General features: G+C 33.3%; 1 protein-coding gene across 1 annotated transcript; it reads left to right on the top strand.

The window, feature by feature from the left end:
• The first annotated feature begins 4,995 nt into the window (after positions 1 to 4,995).
• Positions 4,996 to 13,611, top strand: LOC143605992 (aspartyl protease family protein At5g10770-like). Its single transcript, XM_077081913.1, has 2 exons — positions 4,996 to 5,470; positions 12,166 to 13,611. The coding sequence occupies exons 1-2, from the start codon at positions 5,266 to 5,268 to the stop codon at positions 13,416 to 13,418; spliced, it is 1,458 nt and encodes a 485-aa protein (XP_076938028.1). The 5' UTR covers positions 4,996 to 5,265; the 3' UTR covers positions 13,419 to 13,611.
• The last annotated feature ends 10,882 nt before the right edge of the window (positions 13,612 to 24,493 follow it).

Genomic DNA, 24,493 nt, shown 5'->3' with positions numbered 1-24,493 from the left:
ATTGGTTTCCACATGCCCAAATATCAAAGAACTTGTATAATAATGTACAAATGATATTACATTAAGTTTTACATGTAAAAAGTTAACAATAAAGTCTTTAAACGAAAGTTTGGTTTTCGGTTCGGATCTTGTTTCGGGTTAAGACCGAGGTAAGATTCTACAAACCCATAACCATAGAACTTATAAAAATGATTTTAGAAACTTAAATCTAACAAAAACCATGTTTTAACAATTATTTAACAAAACTAGTAAACAAGTTCAGCTTACAGTTTAGAGCTATTTACGGTTAAACCGAGGCTTGTCTCTTCAAATCCATAACCATAGAACTTCATAAATATGATGTATAAACTAAAATGAGCAGAAGTTAAGCATGATTAATATGTATAAACAAGTTATATAAGTGTGTGTGTGTGTATATATGTGTTTAACTTCAAGAAAGAAATCAAATTATTGCAAGAAATGAGAGAAATGAGTATGAGCCACTAGTTTTATTTTAGGTTTTAAATATTTAAAAATAAATAAAAAAGATGTAAATGCAACAATAAATGCACAATCTCTCTCCAATTAATACAACTAATATAACCATATATATCTAACTAATTTAACTATAATAATTAAAAAGATAAAAACACTACTTTAGTTTATTTTTTATTTACACATTCTTCATTTTATTCAACATAAATACAATTTATTCATATAATACTATTTCTTTATATTAAAAAAATAATTTTCACTCAATATATTAGCATATATCAACGTAATTAAGTTCAATATATATACAACCTACACAAAGTTATATAACCTACACTTGTTTTGAGCAATAAAAACGTACAACATACAAAAAGCATATAACTTATATATGTAATTCGACATCAACAATTATATAAACTACACAAAGATACACATACCCTACACATGCGTAGGTCATATGTTTTTCGTATGTAAGCTATATGTTTTCTTATTCTTAGAACAAGTGTAGTTTATATGTTTTTGTGTAGGTTGTATATTTTTTATTGACATTTAATGCAACTATGTGTAAGATAGTTTTTTGTATTATTCATCACAATGTAACTACGTGTTGATGGATATTGATATGTTGAATTTGAAGAAATTGGTTTTGAAAAGAAAGTAATGTATGAATAAATTGTATTTGTATAAGATAAAATTTTCGTGTGTAGGTTATATGTTTTTTGTGTGTAGGTTATATGTTTACGTGTGCGTGTGTATTTTATTGATGATGAATTTTGTGTGTAGGTTAAATGTTTTTCGTGTGTAGGTTATATTTTATCTTATTATTAAAACAAGTGTAGATTATATGCTTTTGTGTAGGTTGTATGTTTTTGTTGATATCTAATGCAAACACATGTAAAATTGTTTTTTGGTATTATTCATCATAGTGTAAGTATGTGTTGATGGATATTAATATATTGAGTTGGAAGAAATTAGTTTTGGATAGAAAGAAATTTCATGAATAAATATACTTGTGTAGGATAAAAATTCAAGAAGCAAAATGTAAGTTATAAAAACAAATGAGTTCTTAATATTTTCTAATTATAATAATTTAATTATTTATATTAATTAAATAAATAAGTATTATGGTTTATTAGTTATATTAATTGAAGAAAGAGAATAATTAATAGTTTCTTTATTTAGCTTTAAGTATTTAAAACTTAAAACAAAACTAGTGGTTCATATTCATTTCTTGCAATAATATCATTTCTCTCTTGAACCATATTATATATATATATATATATATATCAAGTACTATGAAAGTCCTCCATGAAGCCTTGCCTTACGAGGCTCGACACTTAACCGACCGAGACCGAAAAAGTGACCACCAAAGGTAACAATGGGTGTATATTATATATATATATATATATATATATATATATATATATATGTTGTGCAATAAGTTTCAAGTATTAATTATGACTAAGTAAACTAATTAAAATGCAAAACTTGATTAGTTTGACTTTTGAAAAGTCAAACCTTAAAGCACAATGAAAAATAACCTTAAAGAGCCTTGAATTTGAGTGAGAAAATTGTTTATGAGCAGGGATTAATGTTGGAGAGGGCCTTATATTTATAGGATAAGCTTAAATGGGTTAAACAAGTGATTTAGTGGTTAAAAACCGGATTTATTGGATAATAGAAGCAACAAACAAACACACTTGCAGGTCTGGTCTGGTGTTCTCGTCGTGATACGCGACCATGGAGAGACTCACCCATCGCGTAGCGCGATGGGTTGGGCTGTAGGATTTTTCAAAGTTTCAAAAATGGCAGTTTTAGCTCTCGGAGTTCGTTTTAAGTGTTTCAACGCGTTTTAAGGACCAAAAATGATGTTTTCAAGACCCAACAAGTGTAAAACAATATTGTAACATAAAATCCATCATTTTGATTATATCAAGTTTCGGTTTACAAAACGGGTCGACTTACATCATAAACGGTTACAAAACGAATATAAATCGGACCCGAATTTAACGAATGTCACATAAGAGTTGTTTAAAGCATCCCCAACCGTAAAGGTGTTTTTATTTTCAAACACCTCTACATCATTAGAGTCTCACCACATTCTCTCATCTCCCTCTCCTTTTTTCTCTCCTCTCTCTTACTTTTATATTTACAAAGAGAAGTTTGTATATACAAACCATCTCTCTCTCTCCACGTGACACTCTCTTCTCTTCATATTGATTTCTTACATTGTACAAACTATCATCGGAGATGTTTTTAGGACTTTTTATTGGGTGAATATGGAATGTCTATAAAAATGATGTTCTTTTAATTTGACAGTTAAGTAGACATGTTTTTTTATGGCTCCTTTTATAATATGATAAAGATAAAGAAATACTTTATTTCACGGGGTAAAACTCTAAACAAACGAAAAGAAAACGAATATCAACTATTAGTTATACGTCTAGGCTCCTGATGCTTAGTGTGATAAAAAGGTTTGATGGCCATTAAACAAAGTAAGCATTTAAATCAAGGTTTGAATCCTCAAAACTAAATCATGTAAAGGTATAGGGAATACATAATATAGATCCCGCTTACATGTCTCTCTATTATAATTGGGTCTTTTTGTGTTATAACTTATAAATGAGAATATTCAAAACGAAAAAACATTGATTTAACTCCATGTCCCGAATTTTAAACGATTATAATTTTTTTTCATACGTTAACATCTTCTTTAAAAATATTAAAACGTAAAAATGAGCATGTTATTCTCATTAATTTGATTATAGTATTACTATACTTTTTTAATTAAAAAAACTAACATTTACATGATTATTAGTGTGTCTTTTTTGTCACATCGTACGAACGCCTCTCTAGTATTTATCTTAAATATATGAACGAAACATTTAAAAACTCTCTGGTTGCTTTCCATCTTTTCTTAAACCACTAGATTGTTTTATTTGTAAATGGAGGCCTCTCATACATTACCCGATTCACGTGTATGGGTTTCACCAAACCCAGATAGCCCTTAAACAGGATATACATCTTGTTAAATTAATCTCACCAAATAATGGATATGAAAATTTTATAAAATATGGATATACTAAAAATCAATATCTGATTTTAAAATAAAAAAAATTATTTATAATTAAGAAACAACTTTATAATAAAAAAACAATAAGTGGGTCGTGTGTCTCACCAAACCCAGATAGCTTTTAAACTGAGTTATAAATCTCATTTATTTGTAAAACACTTTTTTCATCAAACCTTATTATTAACTTCGTTACGATAAATAAAATTAAAATCCAAACAATATATATAAATTAAAAAGAATAATATAAAACAATTTTCATAATATGAGAGACAACAATGAGCGTGTGAATCTAATAATTAAGAGGAGTCCAAATGACGAGTTTCTTATCTTAGTGGATGGTTGAAGGGTGCGCCACTATTTACAATTAGGTTCATCCCATGTTAGTGCACATTTTTTTTCTTTCGAAGTTATTGTTTAAAAAGATTTTTTTTCTTAACTATTTACAAAATCATATAACAATAGACACTAACACCAGAAATATACATCAACGAGTGTTTTACCCGGCGCGTTGCGCTGTAATAGGTTGGTAAAACCCGAACGATGGTAAAATCAAAGCAGGTGGTAAGTTGACACGAACTTGTCAGTTTTGGTTACGTTTGTATGGTATCGGAACTGAAACCAAAAATAAAACAAAACAATATAAAACGCAGGTAGACCAATGGGTAGCTTCGATTAGTAAAACTCAGGGGTTGAGGCGATGAGTCTACGCAAGTTTGATCGGTCTCCGTCACATTCTTTAAGGTACCGGAACATAAACAAAAACAAAATTGACATTATTTCGGTTTTTGTTAAGTTCGTTATGATACCGAAACTAAAACAAAAAGGCGGTGTAACTATGCGAATTCGGTCAAGTTCACTTAACAACTCAAACATCCTGTCTACACCAAAGTTATTGTTAAAAAACAACCATTCTCACACATAAACATAAATAACAATTGAAAAAAAATAACCAAAACCTTAAACAACTTGAAAAAAATAATCATAAAGAACACATTTGATTAAAAAAAAATTGTTGCATTAGAGTAAGATTTGATCCTTGGTTGCAAGCCACCGTATGTATTTTACACAATCTACAGAACCATCCAACCAACCCCAACATACATGCTTAAGCATAAAACCAATATTACATATACAAAAATAAAAGAAACTTATTTTGTGACACCAAACTTTTTAATTATATTATAGTAATAATTAAAAGGTGCTATTAGCTACGCAATTGAATTCTACAATTTCTTTTATATTTTATACATATACAGTTTAATTACATGTATATGAAAATATAACAACGGGTATGTTTGGTAGGAAGCTTTTAAGAGCTTCTAGCTTCAAGTTTTCATGAAAAAACTGTCATCAATAAAAAATTTTGTTTTGTTGAAATAGCTTTAAGCTTTTAGATTAGGGAAAAAAACTTTATATTAAACGCTCCTACTAGTAACGTTTAAAAAGTTATAGCTACCAGTTTCTAGCCACCCGTTAGTTTTATCAAACATAACCAACATCTTGAATGCATCAAATAGAAGCTATTACTCTCGATTTGTTTTTCAGTCGTTCTGGTACCAAATAGAGTATGTTTGTCATATTTTATTAATTAATATGTTATCCTAGCACCTAATGTATATATATATATATATTAAATAATAGTTGATTATGTAATTTGAAAGAGGTTGGAAATTTGAAAATATGAGGTCATGATGTCTATAAATAAAGGTGAGTGAAGGAATATGAGAATCATTATTGAGAAAGGAGAGATGGCATCATCTTCTAACTCTCTCACCTTGCTTCTGTCTTCTTGTTCTCTCTTCTTTGTTTTGGCTTTTGCAAGAAAAGAATTTGCTTTGGTGGCAAGTGAAGAAGTAGCACACCATTTTCATACCATTCAACTAAGTTCATTTTTACCATCAACTATATGTAACCCCTCTGCTACAGGTTAGTTTTTTTATATAATCATTGCAATCACGTAACAATTTATATATATTTATACGTATTGTGCTGCGCTGATATCGTTAAAGTAATAAATATACGTCTTTATTCACTGGTGTATACATTTATCCAATAGTGAATATCATGTAATATTTAAATGATTCTATAAATACTTTTTACCGCTAATTAATACATGTATTGATAGGTTTTTAATGTTTCTAAGGGTATATATGAAAATAATCCATATATATAAATTTTGGTTTCTAAGAATTCAATATACAGCGTATTTACTAGTAAACAAAATGGTGTTTACATATTTATAAGTTGAAACACCTTTTGTATGAATCAGGGCCGTCTTTGAGGCATGGCAGGGTAGTCGATGGCCACAGACCCAACACCTCGCTAGGCCCTTTTTTTTCAAAAAACTTATATGTATTTTTATAAAAAAAAATGTATAATTAATGTTTCAACACAATTACATAACCACTAGCTTGGTGTAATAGTAAAGGGCTATAACATTTAACCAAAATTTTGTGGGTTCTTGTCTTATTTGAAACAACTTTAAGCTTATTTTTATACAAAAGTTTTTTACACAACCAAGTAAGCCCATTTAAAATTAAATTTTTTAAATCCAACAAAAAGTTTCTTTTATTTAAGGGCAAAAAAAATTTCGCCTTTGGCCCAATAAATTTTTCGCCTTCTCTGAGCCGGCCCTGGTATGAATGATATATAGGTATGTGCTTATATCAGTACACTTTTAAGTTTGTGTATATATTTGAAGAAATTAGAGGTTCATGTGCGCGATAACGTAGAAATCATTTAAGAATAGACAAACAAGTGATTAAAGTTTTTTTCTAGTTTGTTTTTTAAATTTTGTTTTTTACTTGGGGTTTTTACCATTACAAGTTGATTAGTCTTTTCTACGATACTGTTTTACTTCTTAGACGTCTAAATTTTGTTATTTCACATTGTGACGTGCCACAATATGCGCAATTAAGTTAAGGTGCAACAATATGTGTGTGCACGATTCAACGTTATGACATGCTTTTTATACGATTTAAGGCCCTCGCCACAAGACGATGACCTTAATACCTAGCTAGTTAACACTAATCGAAAACATACTTTTACTGATAAAAAAATCATTGATATACATATTAGTTGGTGAACCCATTAGGGATCAAACAAATGTACCAATTTAAAAGAAGCCGTGCATTGTTAAATTGTCGTTAACAATCTGCATATGATCACCGAGCCAACGTACAGAACTGACCAAAGAAAACATGGTTGAGCTTTAGTCAGTCATTGGTTGGAAATCACCAACAGATCTTCAATAGTAGTTTAAAACTTTAATTTTTCCTTTCACTCTATCAAATAGAACCAATAATTGAAAAATATATAAATGAAAACTTTAAAACTTGTATATAACATGTTGAAAATTACTGTAGGAAGAATTGATATTCTTTATTTTTAATAACTATTTACAGTATATTTACCGGTAAAACAACAATACTCTGATGTTAATTACCTAACCATTCGTGCTCAAGTAATCGGTGAAATTACATTGATCTATGAAGCCACCACCAGTAAAAACAAAGGTGAAATCTATTACATGGCCATTTCCCTATCCCATAATATACGATTACCGACAAATACGGATTAGTGGCGTACATATAAGCGGCGTATTAAGAACAAAGTCCCCTTATATTTAGTGAATGTATCTTGAATAGTTAAAATGAGAGAGATGTGTTAATAGGATTTTCCAATGAAAACCGAAAACGATATAATAATAAACTTTATTTAACTGTTTGCTTTGAAAAATACAACTAAAGTAGCTATCGATCATTAAAACATGAAGGTATATTCATAGATAAGTAGCCTCATGACATGAAGTTTTATGTGATCTGCCAACTAACATAAACCATAAACCCTACACTTTGATCACTATTTAATCTTTAGGTATAACCAACCACTTAATTTAACTTTATAAATTATTATTACTATTATTATTATATTAGTTTCTCAAAAATTATGGGATACAATATAGTAGTCCCTTTCATGCAAGAAATTAAAGAATAGAATTGGACCCTAGATATTGCTAATCAAGCAACCACCATGATGAGATTATTGAGGCTTTGGGGGATCATGAATGCCCACACACTATCATTAACCAACAGTATTATTATGTTATGAGTTAATTATTTATTACATATTTAAATTATAAAATTTATGGTAAACTTTAAAAGATTGCTCGGATTTATTGATATTCTAGTTGAGTGTTTATACCTATCTAATTTCTAAACAAAATCGTGTTTCAGTGAAATTATATGTTCAATTACAAGATAAATATTACTGAATTAAATCAACATATATATCCTGAAATATTGTATAGTACTTTATAAAGCTAAATTGTTAGGAGGACTAAGTAGATGATAAAAAATAGGAATTTTTATATATTTTCTCTTGCTAAATACCCTTAATTACATATATCCCCAACTCCAAAAATCAATTACATATTTCTCCTTTTTTTATATGTTAGGAAGGGGAAATATATTACAAACTGAAATGATTAAAAGAAACATAATTAATCGAAACTAGAAAACAGTTTGCATGGTGGGGCTTTACTTTCACATGTACATTACTCCGAAAACAAAATAAGATCAATCAATAACTAAATTAAACAAGTTAAAAAGATATCTTTGTCAAGGTGGATGCTATATATATATATATATATAGGGGATGGTTTAAGAGAGAAATGATATTATTGTAAGAAATGTAATAAATGAATATGGACCACCAGTTTTGTTTTAAGTTTTAAATGCTTAAAGCTAAATAAAGAAACTATTAATTATTCTCTTTTCTTCAATTAATATAACTAATAAACCATAATACTTATTTATTTAATTAATATAACTAAATAAATTATTATAATTGGACAATATTAAGAACTCATTTATTTTTATAAATTACTTTTTGTTTCTTGAATTTTTATCCTACACACGTATAATTTATTCATACATTAAAATTTTTTTATATCCAAAATTAATTTCTTCCAACTCAATATATTAATATCCGTCAACACATACTTACATTATGATGAATAATACCAAAAAATAATTTTACATGTGTTTGCATTAGATATCAACAAAAAACATACAACCTACACAAAAACGTACAATCTACACTTGTTCAAAGAATAAGACAGCATATAACCTACACACGAAAAACATTTAACCTACAACAAAATTCATCATCAATAAAATACACACGCACACGAAAACATATAACCTACACACAAAAAACACCTACACACGAAAATTTTAACTTTGTGTAGATTATCTACACTTGTTCAAAACAAGTGTATGTTATATAATTTTGTGTAGGTTGTATATTTATTTAACTTTGTGCAGATTATACGTTTTTATTGCTCAAAACTAGTGTAGGTTATATAACTTTGTGTAGGTTGTATATTTATCGAACTTAAATACGTTGATATATGCTAATATATTGAGTGAAAATTATTTTTTTAATATAAAGAAATAGTATTATATGAATAAATTGTATTTATGTTGAATAAAATGAAGAATGTGTAAATAAAAAATAAAACTAAATTAGTGTTTTTATCTTTTTAATTATTATAGTTAAATTAGTTAGATATATTAATTAGAGATATTTATTATGGTTATATTAGTTGTATTAATTGGAGAGAGAGAGAGTGTGTGCATTTATTGTTGCATTAACATCTTTTTTTTTTATTTTTAAATATTTAAAACCTAAAATAAAACTAGTGTCTCATATTCATTCATCTCATTTCTTGCAATAATTTGATTTGTCTCATAAACTGTCTTATTCTTTGAACAAGTGTAGATTATACGTTTTTGTGTAGGTTGTATGTTTTTTGTTGATATCTAATGCAAACACATGTAAAATTATTTTTTGGTATTATTCATCATAATGTAAGTATGTGTTGATGGATATTAATATATTGAGTTGGAAGAAATTAGTTTTGGATAGAAAAAAATTTTAATGTTTGAATAAATTATACGTGTGTAGGATAAAAATTCAAGAAACAAAAAGTAAGTTATAAAAATAAATGAGTTCTTAATATTTTCCAATTATAATAATTTATTTAGTTATATTAATTAAATAAATAAGTATTATGGTTTATTAGTTATATTAATTGAAGAAATAACATAATTAATAGTTTCTTTATTTAGCTTTAAGCATTTAAAACCTAAAACAAAACTAGTGGTCCATATTCATTTCTTACATTTCTTGTAATAATATCATTTATCTCTTGAACCATCCCCTATATATATATATATGGAGTATTTAAACATATGGGGTACTGAAAATACCGATACACATATGACTATACATATACACACAGTCACAAACGTTTTATTACTATGATACATAAAACAATATGTTTTTTTAGGTTCGATCGGCTATTTAAAATATATATGGGCAGAGTAAATGAAAACGATGTTATTTAATACTTTCTACAAATAACATACGACTCTTATAAATCGTTTACATTAAAAAACATTAATGTTACTATTAACGAATTGAAATAAATATTTAAGAAGGATATAGAGCATAAAAATATCATAAACATGTGGACCATAATAATAGTATATTGTCACTAGCCTAGTTTGACAAAGATGTCAAAAACATTTTTGGTTTTCTGCTTTAGTTTAATCGAAGATTCACATGGAAAGGAGCCTTCATTTTATTCATATAATAATTAAGCCCAATAAGTACTTTTTTGTTTGGTTGGTTTTGTTTGGAATCTTAGTTAATGATTCTAGTGTTTTTATTTTATAAATGAACATCAAATCGTAAGTGTAATAGAACCCAACAAAAACTAGATCATTATCATAATTATTAGAAAAAACATCAAGCATTATTAAAAGAAACTAGTTAATAAAAAACAATAATAACATTTTGTTAATGTAGAGCTATCTCATTTAATAGGAGCTCTTATTACTTAATAAGATATCCCTGGTTTTAACACACTCAAAAAATGTAAATTCAGAAGTATTGAAGATTTTTGAAGTTTAAAAACAATAAATTAATCTATAATGTTTACTTAATTACATATAAAAAACATAAGGAAAATTTAATTTTTACATACCAAGTATTAAAGTGGTTTACTAAATTCATACCTATTTCATCATCCTCAACCTTATAATTTAATTATTAAAACTATGAATGAGCAAATGATATCGGGTAATGTCTGTATCAATTCGATACCGATTTTTAAGATTTCAGGATTGTTACAGTACCAGTATTTTCTGAAATTTTTGTTTTTGGTACCGGTACCATACAAAGTATTTTTTGTACCGGTATGAATAGTTGGAACCCCAAATATGGGTTTCAGTTTTTCTTCCCCAAAAAATTCGGAGATGAAGAATAGTGTCTTGAAAGCTGAAGTAAGGGGGAACTGCAAGATTTTTATGACTTATATTATATAACTAGTTTTCATCCCCCGTATTACGGTGGTTGTTTTATATTGTATGTTCTAATACTTATTTATTTTTTGAATTTATATTTTTTTATTGTATGAAAGTTAATAATATATTTATGGTTTGATGATAAATTGTTTCACAAATAAATGAGATGTTATAATCCGTTTTAAAGGCTATATGATTTTGATGAGACCCAAGACCCGTTTATTTTTTTACCATAAAATTGGTTTTTTTAATTATAAATAATATTTATGAAAGTTAATAATATACTTATGGTTTGATGAGACCCAAGACCCGTTTTTTAAACTATAAAATTGGTTTTCTAATTTAAATAATATATATATCTTTTTTAAAATAAATAAGATTATTTTTAGTATATCCTATTTTATAGGATTTTTACATCAATAATTTGGTAAGAATAATTTTATATTTACTGAGATGTTATAACCCGTTTAAGGAATATATAGGTTTGGTAAGAACCATACCCATTAATTCGGGTCAAATGCATGAGAATGCTCCATTTAAAAATCAAGCAAATCTGGTGACTCCAAAAAAAGGGGGAGCGACCACATCGCGACACATAGGATTTTTATGTCTTCGTTTATATATATTATAGATAGATAGATATGAAAATAAAAATGAAGGTGCTAATGGCATGCTCTAAAGTTACTTAAATTTATTAGGTGTTCTACTTTTGTGATTACGAATATTATTAGATTCTTTAAAACTAAGTGATCTAGATGAAAGATATGTGAATCTTGATTACTATCTACTGTTTATTTATTTTTCAAGTTAAACTTAAATTAAACAGTTACAAGTTTAGTGATATTTTTCTCAGCTTCATATAACTGTAAACAAACAATCACTAAACTAATAACTATAATTCATGTATATACATTTACTTATAATATTCAATTTACAAAATTTAACATTAATAAAAGGAAATTCAAAACAATGAAACACATGGTGAAATTAGTTGATGACCTTAAAGATAAAACAAATATTAGTAAATTTAATGTAACACTTGATAAATATAGTTACCAGTCATTTTACTTGAAAAAAAAGTATTTTCTACATAAATTTGTCACATATAGTAAAATTTGTCTTTAATTTTACAAAGGTCTGTGTCACTAATTATACTTATACATGTTCATAATTAACACACTTTGGTTAATGTGTTTCTTACTCTTGTCAACCAATTACTAACTAAGATCATAATCCATGATCAACTAGGTGTCAAGAAAAGTGGGACACTTGAAGTAGTTCATAAACACGGACCATGTTCTAGGTTCAGTAAAGACAATGTCAAACCTTTGACCGTCGAAGAAACCTTCATCCATGACCAATCCAGAGTTGACTCAATCAGGAATAGATTATCCATCAACACAAACAGCAAAGACACACTCGGCTCCAAGGTCACACTCCCTGCAAAATCGGGCAGCACAATCGGATCCGGTAACTACATCGTGACCGTCGGATTAGGCACGCCGAAAAAAGACCTTTCACTTATTTTCGACACGGGCAGTGACTTGACCTGGACTCAATGCCAACCATGTGCACGGTCGTGTTACAGCCAAAAAGACCCCATATTTTCACCCTCCTTGTCAACCACATACACCAATATTTCATGCTCCTCAAACGACTGCTCGGACCTAACCTCCGCCACAGGTAACACACCTGGTTGCAGCTCGTCTACATGCGTGTATGGCATCCAATACGGAGACCAATCATTCTCGGTTGGATTCTTTGGAAAAGAGAAACTTACACTAACTTCACAAGATGAAGTTAACGGTTTCTTTTTCGGGTGTGGTCAAAACAACCAAGGGCTCTTTGGTGGGGCCGCGGGATTGATAGGTTTAGGCCGTGATAAACTTTCCATCGTGTCACAAACCGCTAACAAATATGGGCAAGTTTTCTCATATTGTCTCCCGTCAAAATCAAGTTCGACCGGGTACTTAACATTTGGAAGTGGAAGTAGTACTAGCAATGTTAAGTACACGCCACTCTCCACCTCACAAAACACGTTCTACGGTCTTGATCTGTTAGGTATGTCCGTTGGTGGGACCAAACTAGCAATAAGTTCAACAGTGTTTCAGACATCAGGTATAATTATTGACTCGGGGACAGTTATTACCCGACTCCCTCCCACCGCGTACTCAGCTCTAAAGCAGACGTTTAGAGTGCAAATGACAAAGTACCCGCTAACGAAAGCCTTGTCTATACTTGATACATGCTATGATCTAAGCAATTTTACCACAATTACAATACCAAAGATAACTATGTTTTGGGGTGGGAATACAAATGTGGATATCGCACCACAAGGGATATTGTATGCAAATGGTGTTCAACAAGTGTGTTTAGCTTTTGCTCCAAATGGGGATGATTCGGATATTGGTATATTTGGGAATGTTCAGCAAAGGAAGATGAAGGTTGTGTATGATGTGCCTGGAGGGAAAGTAGGGTTCGCTCCGGGAGGGTGTCCTTGAACACAAGTAAAGAAAAGGGTTAAAGAAACAACTTACAGAAAAGATTGTTGGAATAAGGTATAGATGTACCTGTGTTTGATCTTGGTGTTGCAATTAAATGTAAATTGTTTGCTTTTGGATGGTATTGGTAATTAACTTGTAACTAAATGTAAACTGATTGCCTTTGGATGATTGATCGGTGCATATGTGAATGTATTAAGTTGGTTAATATATAAAAAGAATGTAAACCTTGTAATCCTACTATGACACCAAATACACATTGAATTTCTGAATCAAATCATAGAGTTTGCTTTGATCATTATTAGGATGGGGTGAGTCCCAAACTCCCTTAAATGATTTTTACCCTTTCTTCCTTCCACATCATCTTTCATAATATGTCTATATCCCTTCCCTCATGCTTTGTTCTTGAGTTTATTGGACAAAAAATAAATAAATAAGTTGAAGAGGAATTAAGGAGAGAAAAGAAAGAGAGAAAAACATAAATATATAATATATGATTTAACCGGTCCAAATCCTCCATATTTTCATATGAATTAAATATGATATAATATCCTCCTAGTAATCCGTTAGAGCGTGCTTGGTTAGACAACCAGAATGTTGTCTAGATCAGAATGTTTTCTAGATCGACAACCAAAGTGTTTTCTGATACATCTTGTGAAAAAGGCTTTGGAATTGAAAAAAACCGAACTGGGTTGGAATCGATTATGTAAAAAACCAGTTTGGAACCGACTAAAACCGTAGCTTCGGAACCGGTCTGTAATTTTCTCCAGCAAAACCGGTTCCAAACTGGTTAACCGAACCGAAATCGATCAGAACTCAAACCGAAACTGATTGTAACCTAGTTAAAAACCGGTTGCAGCCTGAACCAAAATGGAAAGATGTATGGTTTGTTACATCTCACATTCTATGGCCCTGCTAAAAACCTTTTTATTGATTAGACTTCTACCATGTACGATTGATTGATTGTAGAGCTCATTTCTATTATAAGGTCGATGTCCAAATTGGGTATTGGAGTTAAAGTCGCCTCCCCCCCCCCCCCCCCCCCCCCCCAAAACAAACACACCCCCGAGGAAGTATTTCATCTATCATTTGAGACAGGTATGATTTACCTACAATTCATCACCCATACAGCTTACTAATAAACAATTCTAACCCTCTATATATTAGAGGACCATTTATAATGCATGATTAACCATCCTATTAAATTGTTTTTCCCTACACCTAATCCAACATTTAAACTCGTATATTTTTTTTCCCAAACTGAGTTATTTCATGTATTATATTTTGAATTTTCGATAGTGGCAGGTGGCGGGCTCACATTGGACCCGTTTGATTCACGAAAACCCAATGATTTTAATTGTTTTTGTAGAAGCAATGTATATAAAAGTTTAATGAACCCATAATAATTTTATAGGTGAAACCAATACCGACATCTACAATGTTGGTTTTGTGGTAAAATCCTTGTATACTAAATTACTAATCCTTCCTTTGTGAAATGAAAAGTCACTGGCTTGAATTCTTTCACACGTGTTTAATTTTGTTAATTTCTTTTTGTTATTATTGTTTTTAGTTCTTGGACTTGGTGTTTGGTATGTAATAATGAGAGGCAAAACAAAATGGTCAATTGTCAGGGAATGAACAAAACAGTGTTTTGTTAATCAATGGAATAGAAATCACCTATTATCATATACATCTTATTCTCCTTAAAGCGCCACAAATTCATTCAATTCACCCATCTTATTTTGTTTCCTATGTTATTCTCTCTTTTTTTACCCTACATACCTTCACCACTCTCCCACCTCCACCACCATTGCCACCACCATCAATCTATTGTTTGCTATAAGTATACATTTTTCTAGAGGACAAGTAAAGCTTGATTGTTTACCAAACTTACATCTTAAATATTATAGTGATTAGAACCCGTCTTTTCTGAAACCAAGTTATATATAAAATGACTTCATATTATATAATTTGTAACTTTAAATTATCAATCTCCAATTATAGCCACAAGTGTTTTAGGAGACAATTCGTAATGCGTCCATTATAATTCTTTTAAGCAAGTCATCCTCTACAACTCCACTTAAAATAGATCATAGTGCATATAATGGTGTTTACCTGATACGATACATAGTGCAACTACCAATATTAATTAATTTTTTGCATGGTTGGCCAATAGTCCTCTTTAATAAATAAAAAAGGCATTAAGGCATATGCACATACATGTAATATAAAAATAGGGGTGTGCAAGGTTTGATTCGATTCTGTTAATAGCCTCAACTACATTAATCATTCAGTTGGGTTAGTTGATTAATTTTGTCGGTTTTCTGTTCGGTTAATTTCGATTAATAATCAAAAACAAATTTTGGCTAAAATTTTTCCTTAGAAACACATTTAATTTATGCATATAAACACATTAAAGGGATACATAAATACATCAAATAAATATATGAATACATGAAATGGTGATATAATAAATTAAATACATGAAATGAAAGAAAAATAAACTAGAAAAACATGAAAACATGAATTGTTCGGCTCGTTTAAATTTCGGTTAACCAATGGTACAAAAATATCCGAGAACCGCTTTTCGGTTAATTCGGTAACAGTTAATTTTGGTTCAGTTTCGTCGGTTTTTAGTTAAGATCGGTTAACGATTCGGTTATTGTTTATCCATAGTAAAAAATCGGTAAATATTTCATAGATTTTAGTACTAAAAAATAAATAAAATAATATGAATTTTGCACCAGTATTGTAGAAAAAAAGTTACTTTGAACGAAAATCGTTTTTACAAGTAGCGGGGAAGTAAAACTTTAAGAATCAAAATAGCTTAAACAACTTTTTTTATTTTTATTAATTCTTTGTAGAATTTACAACTTAAATCGACACTTGCAATAAAAAATAATAATAATAGACGACTGATAGATGGATCATAATATCACACAAAAACATGACAAACTATGATGGTTTTGGTGAATGTCAAACGAAACGTCTTTTATTCACTTCTTGATCCTTGATCAAAAGTTTGTTTGGTTATTGTTACTACAACAAAGATAAGACCAATGATAGTGAATAGACTGGTTAGGCTAACATGCTTCAAGGGTTCAAGTTAACCTAACGCAGGTCGTGGTGTCCCTCTACGTTTAGAAAACGTAGAAGGAGGTTCACTAGTTTGTTTGTTGATTGTTGAAGTTCACCGAAGGTCCAAGACCGAGATGTTTGGAATCGGTTCTAGGATGATGTTCTTGGTGAAGCTATGAAGTCATTGAAGTAAGAAAGAAATAAGCAAGAAGCCTATTTCTCAAGAAAGAAGAAAAGATAAGGGAGAGTATGTTATCCGCCCATATCTTGTTGTGTTTATGTTTGTGGCTAAGTCTTTCTTATATAGGAGAAGAGACTTAAGCATTTCGTCCAGTTGTAACTAAACTAGTTCCCCTCCAGTTTGCATAGAGAGTTGACCTTTGTGGGTGGGAAGGTTTGGACCGTTGGTCCATAATTAAAATAATAATACTTTGTCTGAACATGTCCTTTGCTCAGAGGGGACAAGGATGTGAACAATGATTTGACATCGTACTGTAGCACGTGGGTACTTGTTTACATAAGTTTGGGCGGGAAATGAAGCTTTTAATCTTTTAACCTTATTAGCGTTAATGTGTTCCAGCCATTTTATTATTTCCTTGGGCTACCCCCGTCATCAGCCCCCCAAGTCAGAGGGATTTGAGAGGTAAGCTCAAGGGCTTCTGACTTTTGCACACATTTTGTTTTATTGTTCAAAGGCTGCAAGGCTTGTAGGCTTCGAGGCTTTGTTCAGTTTTGGTTGTTTTTTGAATTTCTGACATGACAGTTGATGTGATGGTAACTGCCATATTGCGGTTCCAAATAACTGCTTTTTCATTAATAGTTATCAATAGCATAACTATTCATTTTCTTCCAGTTTTTCTTTAAAGTTTCCATCATAAACATATTCAAGTTCCTTTCAATCCTCTATCAGGTTAGTTTCGATCCTTCATATTTTCTTCAAAATTATGGTTGCCAAAAAGGATCTTTCGGTCAGTTTTTCTCGATTAACCCAAGAAGAGGTTGAATCGTTTTGTATTGAGTGGGGAATAGGGTTAAAGTATAAACCGATTGCTCCGCCGATCGATTCTTCGATCGATCGTTGTCCGGCGGGCTTCATTGCTCTATATTGCCGTCATTTTGAATTTTCTAATATCCGACACCCTTTTTCGGTTTTTGTTTTGAATGTTTTGGAGTATTACCGTGTACCGTTCGGTCAAATCCATCCTTTAGGGCTTGCTAGGGTTTTGCATTTCGAGGTTTTGTGTAGAGCCCTAGGTTATGACCCTTCCTTGTTTAATTTCCGCCGTTTCTTTCGCTTAGCGAAAAACGGTGATTGGTACACGTTTGAACATACTAAGGTTGATACGTGTTTGGTTTCCTCGGCGGTTACAACCCTCAGTTCTTGGAATGACCGTTTTTTCTTTGTTTTCGATTCTATCCTTCCGTTCAAGCCCGTTTGGAGACAACCCGAGGCTGTTCTAAATGAACCGAAACCAGCCGAGTCGGAGTTGAATGAGGCTTTTTTGAAGTCGATTAGGAAATGTCCATCGCGTCTTCGTCCTTTTCCCGAACACCTTCTTGTGTTGTTAGGAATTAGCAAACTTTGGGATAAGCCTAATCGGGATCCCGTGCTTATGAGGGATAATAAGTGTATGCATTTGTTTATCCCGTATTTGCTTTATCTTGTTGATATGTTTGTTAATAGGTTTCTTTTGTGTTTGCAGTCATGTCGACTTTGGACTTCTTAAAGAGCGATGATACTTCTGACGTTGGTTTTGCTGATGCTGCGGCTGTTGTTGGGGATGATTCGGTGGCTCGGGGGAAGGAGGGTCGATTTGAGGATGCTGAGTATGTTGGGGTTGCAAACGTTAAAGGGTTCACCAAGAACATTGTTCCGAAATCTTCTACTCGTCGTTCCACACGACGTTTGCTGAAGTCTGTTGGCACCTCATCTTCTCATGAACCGGTTGAGGTTAGTGATGACATTCAGGTTTCTAAAGACCAAGGTCCAACTGTGGAAGGTGAAAAGGAGCAGGGGTTGGGGGTTTCCAAGAAGGGGAAATCGGCTGGGAAGAAAGTTGCGATGTCTGTGGTTCAAGGGTTGGATGGGAATGCGATTTATGTGCCGGAGTGGAATGTCAAGATTGGGGATAGTTTCAAAGACCCCGAAGTTTGTGCTGACGTTTTAGCCAATTTTGCTCCTCTAAGGGTTCGTGACACTATCTCCGATATGGAGGGTGATTCCCTGTTGTCCAGGTTGATCTTGAACTTTTGTAACGTTTATGCCCTTTTGGCATAGGGTGTTACTCAATTTCGAAAAGGGATGAAGGAGTATGAGGAATTTATGAAGACAAAGGAAAAGATGAAGGCCTCTATGGCGGCTATGAAGAAGGAGGTTGAAGGTTTTTCAGAGAAGGAGAATGTGTATATGAAGCGGATTGACGAGTTGTCTCATGGCCATGAAATTGACGGGTTTGAAAAAAGCTATGGAAGCTGACAGGGCTAAATTGGATGCTGACCGGGAAGCCTTTGAGGTGCAGAGGAAAGCCTTTGAGATGGAGAAGGAAGGTTTAAAGGCTTCAGTCACCCAGACCTCTGATGACAACAAGTGGCTAATTGAGCATGGGTTTCAACAGGTTGTGAATTATTTGCTTCATTCTAACGAATTCAACTCGGTGTTGGGCGGTGTGTATACGAAGCTATTGGCCCATGGTAAGCATTTGGGCTTCGTTGCTGGCTGTAGTTATCACGAGTCTGGCCAACCTATGGAGAAGTCACCCCTGTTCAACCGTGAAGCTTACAAGCTTTTTATGGATTTAGTTCGTGCCATGGAGAGGCTCACTTACCCTTATGTGGGTGAAGTGTCATCATGCTTTGGTAAGCCTCTTTCTGTGTTGCAGGGTTTGAAACCAGCTGGCCTTGATGAGAAAGCTGCTAAAGAGGTGCTCGAGTCCTTGTCGAAGAAACGCTCCCGTTCTGGTGACAGTGAAGAAACTTTATCTGGGGCAACGACGGATCTCATGTTGCAAGCCTCGAAGGCTCGCTGTTGCTGATGTTGGCCCGCAAGTCAAGAAGTCCAAGAAGGCTAAGGGTGGTAAGGCTAGTACCTCAAAGCCTGTTCCTGATGTTTAAATACTTGATTAGTAGCTTTCTTAGCACCTTAAAACAATGTTATGTAATCTTAAACAATGTAGGTTTGGCATGGAACTCTTAAAGTTTCTGCCTTGTGGTTGTGTTTGGCCTTTTTGGCCCTTTGGACATTTTCTTGGGAATCCTTGTGATTTCCTTGTTTAGCCTTAATTGGTTTATTATGTATGAATGCTGTTAGTTATGGCCTTGGAATGGCCTTGTTTATGAACTATGATGTTCTATGTATTTGTGTGTTGGTTGCTTGTCTTGTTAGTTTTATGTGATTTTAGCTAACTTTCCTTAAGAAGTTTTAGTGCTGCAGTCACTTTAGCTTCAAGGCTTCATTAGGTAAAAAGCACATGTTGACTATCCTTTGTATCACTACTTAGTGTACGTTTTTTTGTTTCGTAAACTTTTTCTGAGTTTAAGGAACGAATTGGTGTAGGCTGTTCAGCCCTGTCTATGAGACAAGTTTTAGTTGAAAAAATTTTCTAAGTCTCATGGAGTTGAATTGATATAGGTAATCACCCCTTATATAGGTCCATTTAACCCTTGAACCTATTGAGCGATATGGCATGGGAGCTCATCCCCTTACATGGCCCTTGCCATGGAGTTTCTTGCTAGGTTCTCAACCTGATCATAGGATAGTAAAGACAAGTTATGACAAAAAGTTTATCATTCATTCAAGAGGTTGTTGTTCACAAAAAGGAGAATTATACATCTCTTTAAATACATATTAAGACTTTGACTAGGCATGGAACCTCTTAAGGGTTTTGCCGTTCCAGTGTCTTGGAAGCTTTTTGCCTTCTGTGTCGGCCAGCTTGTAGGATCCACCCTTGTGAGCTTCAAGGATTGTGTACGGTCCTTCCCATTTTGGGCCAAGCTTTCCTTGATTTTCTTTCTTGCTAGCCTTATTGTTTCGGAGTACAAGGTCTCCAGGCTTGAAACGTTCATGTTTCACTCTTGCATTGTAATAAGCTTCCATTTTTTGCTTGTACTTAGCCTCTTGAATTGCGGCTCGATCACGAATTTCTTCAAGGAGTTGCAAATTCAACATGGTCTCATTGTTTTTTGATTCGAGGTCCATGTTGAGTGTTCTTTGAGTCACAACTCCGACTTCGGCTGGGATTACAGCTTCCGATCCGAACACTAGGCTGTAAGGCGTTCGTTTGTGGCTTGTCTTCTCGGTTGTTCTTATTGCCCATAGAACGTTTGGGAGTTCCTCAAGCCAATTGTTGTTGTGCCTTCCCAACCTTGTTTTGATTCCTTCAACGATGGTTCTGTTTGTTCTTTCAACTTGGCCGTTGGATTGTGGGTATGCAACTGAGCTGAACACTTGAGTGATTCTGAATTCTTTGCACCATGTGCTAAAAGGCTTCTCAGCAAATTGTTTCCCATTATCCGTGACCAACACTCCTGGCAACCCATAGCGACAAATGATGCTTTCCCACACGAAGTCAATGGCTTTTTTGCCCGTTATTTTTGCAAGTGGTTTGACTTCAGGCCACTTGGTGAAGTAGTCTACGGCTACTAACAAAAATTTTACCCCACCCTTGGCTGGTGGGAATGGACCGACAATATCTATTCCCCACTTGTGAAAGGGCCAAGCCGAGGAGATGGGGACTAGATCGTGTTTGGGGCTTTTGGGAACTGGTGCATGAATTTGCCAAGCTTCATATTTCTTGAGTTGTTCCGTTGCATCTCGGTGCATGGTGGGCTAGAAGTATCCGAGGTTAATCAATTTTGCAACCACCGTTCTTGGCCCAAAATGAGCTCTACATATCCCCTCGTGAACCTTTTTGATCAAATATTGACTTTGTTCGGGGCCCACACATCTCAGTAGTGGTGCAAGGTAGGCCTTTTTATAAAGGATTTCTCCTTGCAACACATACTGTCAAGATTTAATTCGAACCCTTTCAGCCTCCGTCTGGTCCAAAGGTAACTCACTATTTTTAAGGAATTTTTCTATGGGAGTCATTCAATTGGGACCTTCTTCAGTGATTACATCTTGAACCTCCAGTTCTTGAATTGAAGGAGTTTTCAACACTTCCACCAAAAATTTCTTGGTGAGGTGTGCAAATGTGAGGGATGCTAGTTTGCTTAGGGCATCGGCTCTTTTGTTTTGTGACATTGGGACTTGTTTGATGGTGCATTCTTGAAACGTGGTCATCAACCCTTTTGCCTTTTCACGGTACTTCTTCATGTTGGGCTCTTTGGCTACATAGCTGTCGTTGACTTGACTTGAAACAAGCAACGAGTCTGTGAAGACTTGTAGCTTTTGGATCTTCATTTCTTTGGCAATCTTCAGACCAGCTATCAATGCTTCGTATTCAGCTTCGTTGTTGGTGGTCTGAAATTCAAGTCGAAGAGCATATGTAAATTCTAGCCCTTCAGGGTTGATTAAAACGAGCCCAACTCCTGACCCTTCGATGCTGGAAGCTCCATCGGTAAAAAGCTTCCAGGCTTCAGGGTAAGAAGGTTCAGTGGCAGTTGTGTGTATTTCAGGAATGACATGTTTTGGGATTTCTACAATGAAGTTCGCCAAGATTTGGGCTTTGATAGCTTTTCTTGGGACGTAGGTGATGTTATGTTCACCTAATTCCACAGCCCATTTGGCTAATCGGCCTAAATTTTCTGGTTTTTCAAGCACACTCTTGATGGGTTGGTCAGTGACCACTTGTATAGGGTGTGCTTGAAAGTACCTTCAAAGCATTCTGGCCGTTTGAATTATGGCCAGAGCAAGTTTTTCCAAAGGATGATATTTGATCTCTGCCAGTTTTAGCGTTTTACTAAATAAATAAATGTCTCGTTCGATGGTTAGAACCGCGCTTAATGCTTCTTCAGTCACTGAGAGATAGACAGAGATCAGTTCTCCTGTTTCAGGGGCTGCAATAGCTGGAAGTGAAGCCAGGTGTTGCTTCATTTGGTTGAAGGCTTCCTCTTCTTCCTCCGTCCACCTGAAATCTTTCTTATTGGTGCAACCCTTTAGTGTTTTGAAAAAGGGTAGGGACTTCTCAGCAAGCTTGGAGGTAAAACGCTTCAAAGCTGCAAGCCTTCCATTCAGGCTTTCCACTTCCTTTTTGCTTTATGGGGATTTGGTTACGAGAACAGCCCTGACTTTGTTGGGATTAGCTTTTATGCTTTGTTTTCCCACAATGTGTCCCAAAAACTTGCCTTCTTCGAACCCGAATAAGCATTTTCCAAGGTTAAGCTTCATGTTGATCTTTCTCAAGTTTTGGAAGGTTTCTTGTATGTCTTCAAGTATTTGATGCTCAGTTTTGCTTTTGTTACTAGATCATCAACATAAGCTTCCAAGTTTCTGCTAATTTGGCTAGCAAATGCTTTGTCGACAAAACGTTGGTAGGTTGCACCGGCATTTCGTAGGCCAAAGGGCATCTTTTGATAACAGAAAATACCCTTGTCCATGTGAAAAGTGGATTTTTCTTCATCTTCCACCTTCATGAGAATTTGATGGTAACCCTATAAGCGTCGAGAAAGTACATAAAGGCAGGCCCGGCCCAAGAGGAGGGCAAGGAGGGCTCAAGCCCAAGGCCCACTCCTCCTAAGGGCCCATAGGTAAAAGGCATATAGCTATATATATGTGTGTTTTTTTGGACCAGGCTCATCACTTCCCATCAATTTACAATTAAAATTAACATTAATAATAGTAAATAATAATAATAGGATTGGTCAATCAAACGCCGCGTTCCCATGTGCTTTTAGTGTTTCGAGTTTGTAGGCATCTGTGCTTTTAATATTGATTAATTAATTCTATTAATTGATTAAATTAATTCTATTAATTAGTATACCATTAATTAATTCATTAGACTTTTTATGTTAATTTATTTTATTTAAGATATTATCCCCTTAAAACAAAATATTTATTCGTTAGTCAAAAATGTAAAAATAGTAAAATAGAAGAAGAGTTAAGTAAGCCCAAATAGAGAAAAATGTGAAGATACATATGTTTTTAGGGTAGCGGGCGATCAACAATGTTTCAAGAAAGACTTAACAGATTGACGATTATTATTATTTAGAAAGATGTTTTAGAGATCATGGATCATTTAAAAAATGCCTGAGGAGCATCGAATCTGTTTAAGTGTTTTAGTTAAAACATTTTACTAAAATTATTTTTTGTTTAATTATTATTATTATTATTATTATTATTATTATTATCACATTTGTCTAAAATATATAAGAGTTTTTGACTTTGCATTTTAAGGCCTTTTGTTTTTCATGTCCCGGGCCCCGAGTTTTTTTTGTATTATGGGGGACGGCCCTGCTTAAAGGGATGCCGGTCAGAGAGTCAACTTTGAGGTCCATCTCGGGTAAGGGATAGCAATCCTTTGGACATGCCTTGTTTAAGTCTTTGAAGTCGATGCACATCCTCCAAGACTTGTCAGGCTTTCGAACCATGACTGGATTAGCCACCCAAGATTGATACTTGACCTCACGTAGGATCCCAGCTTGTACAAGCTTTTCAACCTCTTGGCATGTTGCCAAGCTTCTTTCAGGAGGTAGGCTTCGTTTCTTTTGGACAAAAGGCTTAACATCGGGAGGTATTTTGAGTTCATGCTTTGTAATGCTTCGAGGGATGCCCGTCATGTCTTCCTGGAATCAAGCAAAGACATCGTTATTGTTTATCAATAGCTTTTCAAGGTGTGAGAGGGTTTCTTTGGAAAGGCTTGTGTTTACCCGTACCTTTTGTTCAGGGTATTTGGGGTTTATGACTAAGCCTTGCTCTTCGTCTTTGATTTTTGAGCTTTCCCCTTCAATTGTGTAAACCTCTTGGGTAGGTTGAAGGGTTGCAATTCCACTGTCGGTGGGAAATTTGACAGCACCTTGACTAACCGAGACAGCCATGTTGAACACACATTGCCCAGGCCTTC

This window comes from Bidens hawaiensis, unplaced genomic scaffold (assembly GCF_021521415.1).
Source record: "Bidens hawaiensis isolate Kalapana, Puna unplaced genomic scaffold, B.hawaiensis_p1.1 tig00072369_1, whole genome shotgun sequence".
In the NCBI taxonomy this organism is placed as follows: Eukaryota; Viridiplantae; Streptophyta; class Magnoliopsida; order Asterales; family Asteraceae; genus Bidens; species Bidens hawaiensis.
Note: the sequence above shows the minus strand (reverse complement) of the source record. Positions and strands in the feature narration are given on the sequence as shown.

What these genes read in the sequence shown, in the direction of transcription:
- LOC143605992 (XM_077081913.1), top strand. Translation starts at nt 5,266, where the DNA reads ATGAGAATCATTATTGAGAAAGGAGAGATGGCATCATCTTCTAACTCT. An exon ending in ATGTAACCCCTCTGCTACAG is followed by an intron (nt 5,471 to 12,165) that starts GTTAGTTTTTTT and finishes ATGATCAACTAG; the next exon opens with GTGTCAAGAAAAGTGGGACA.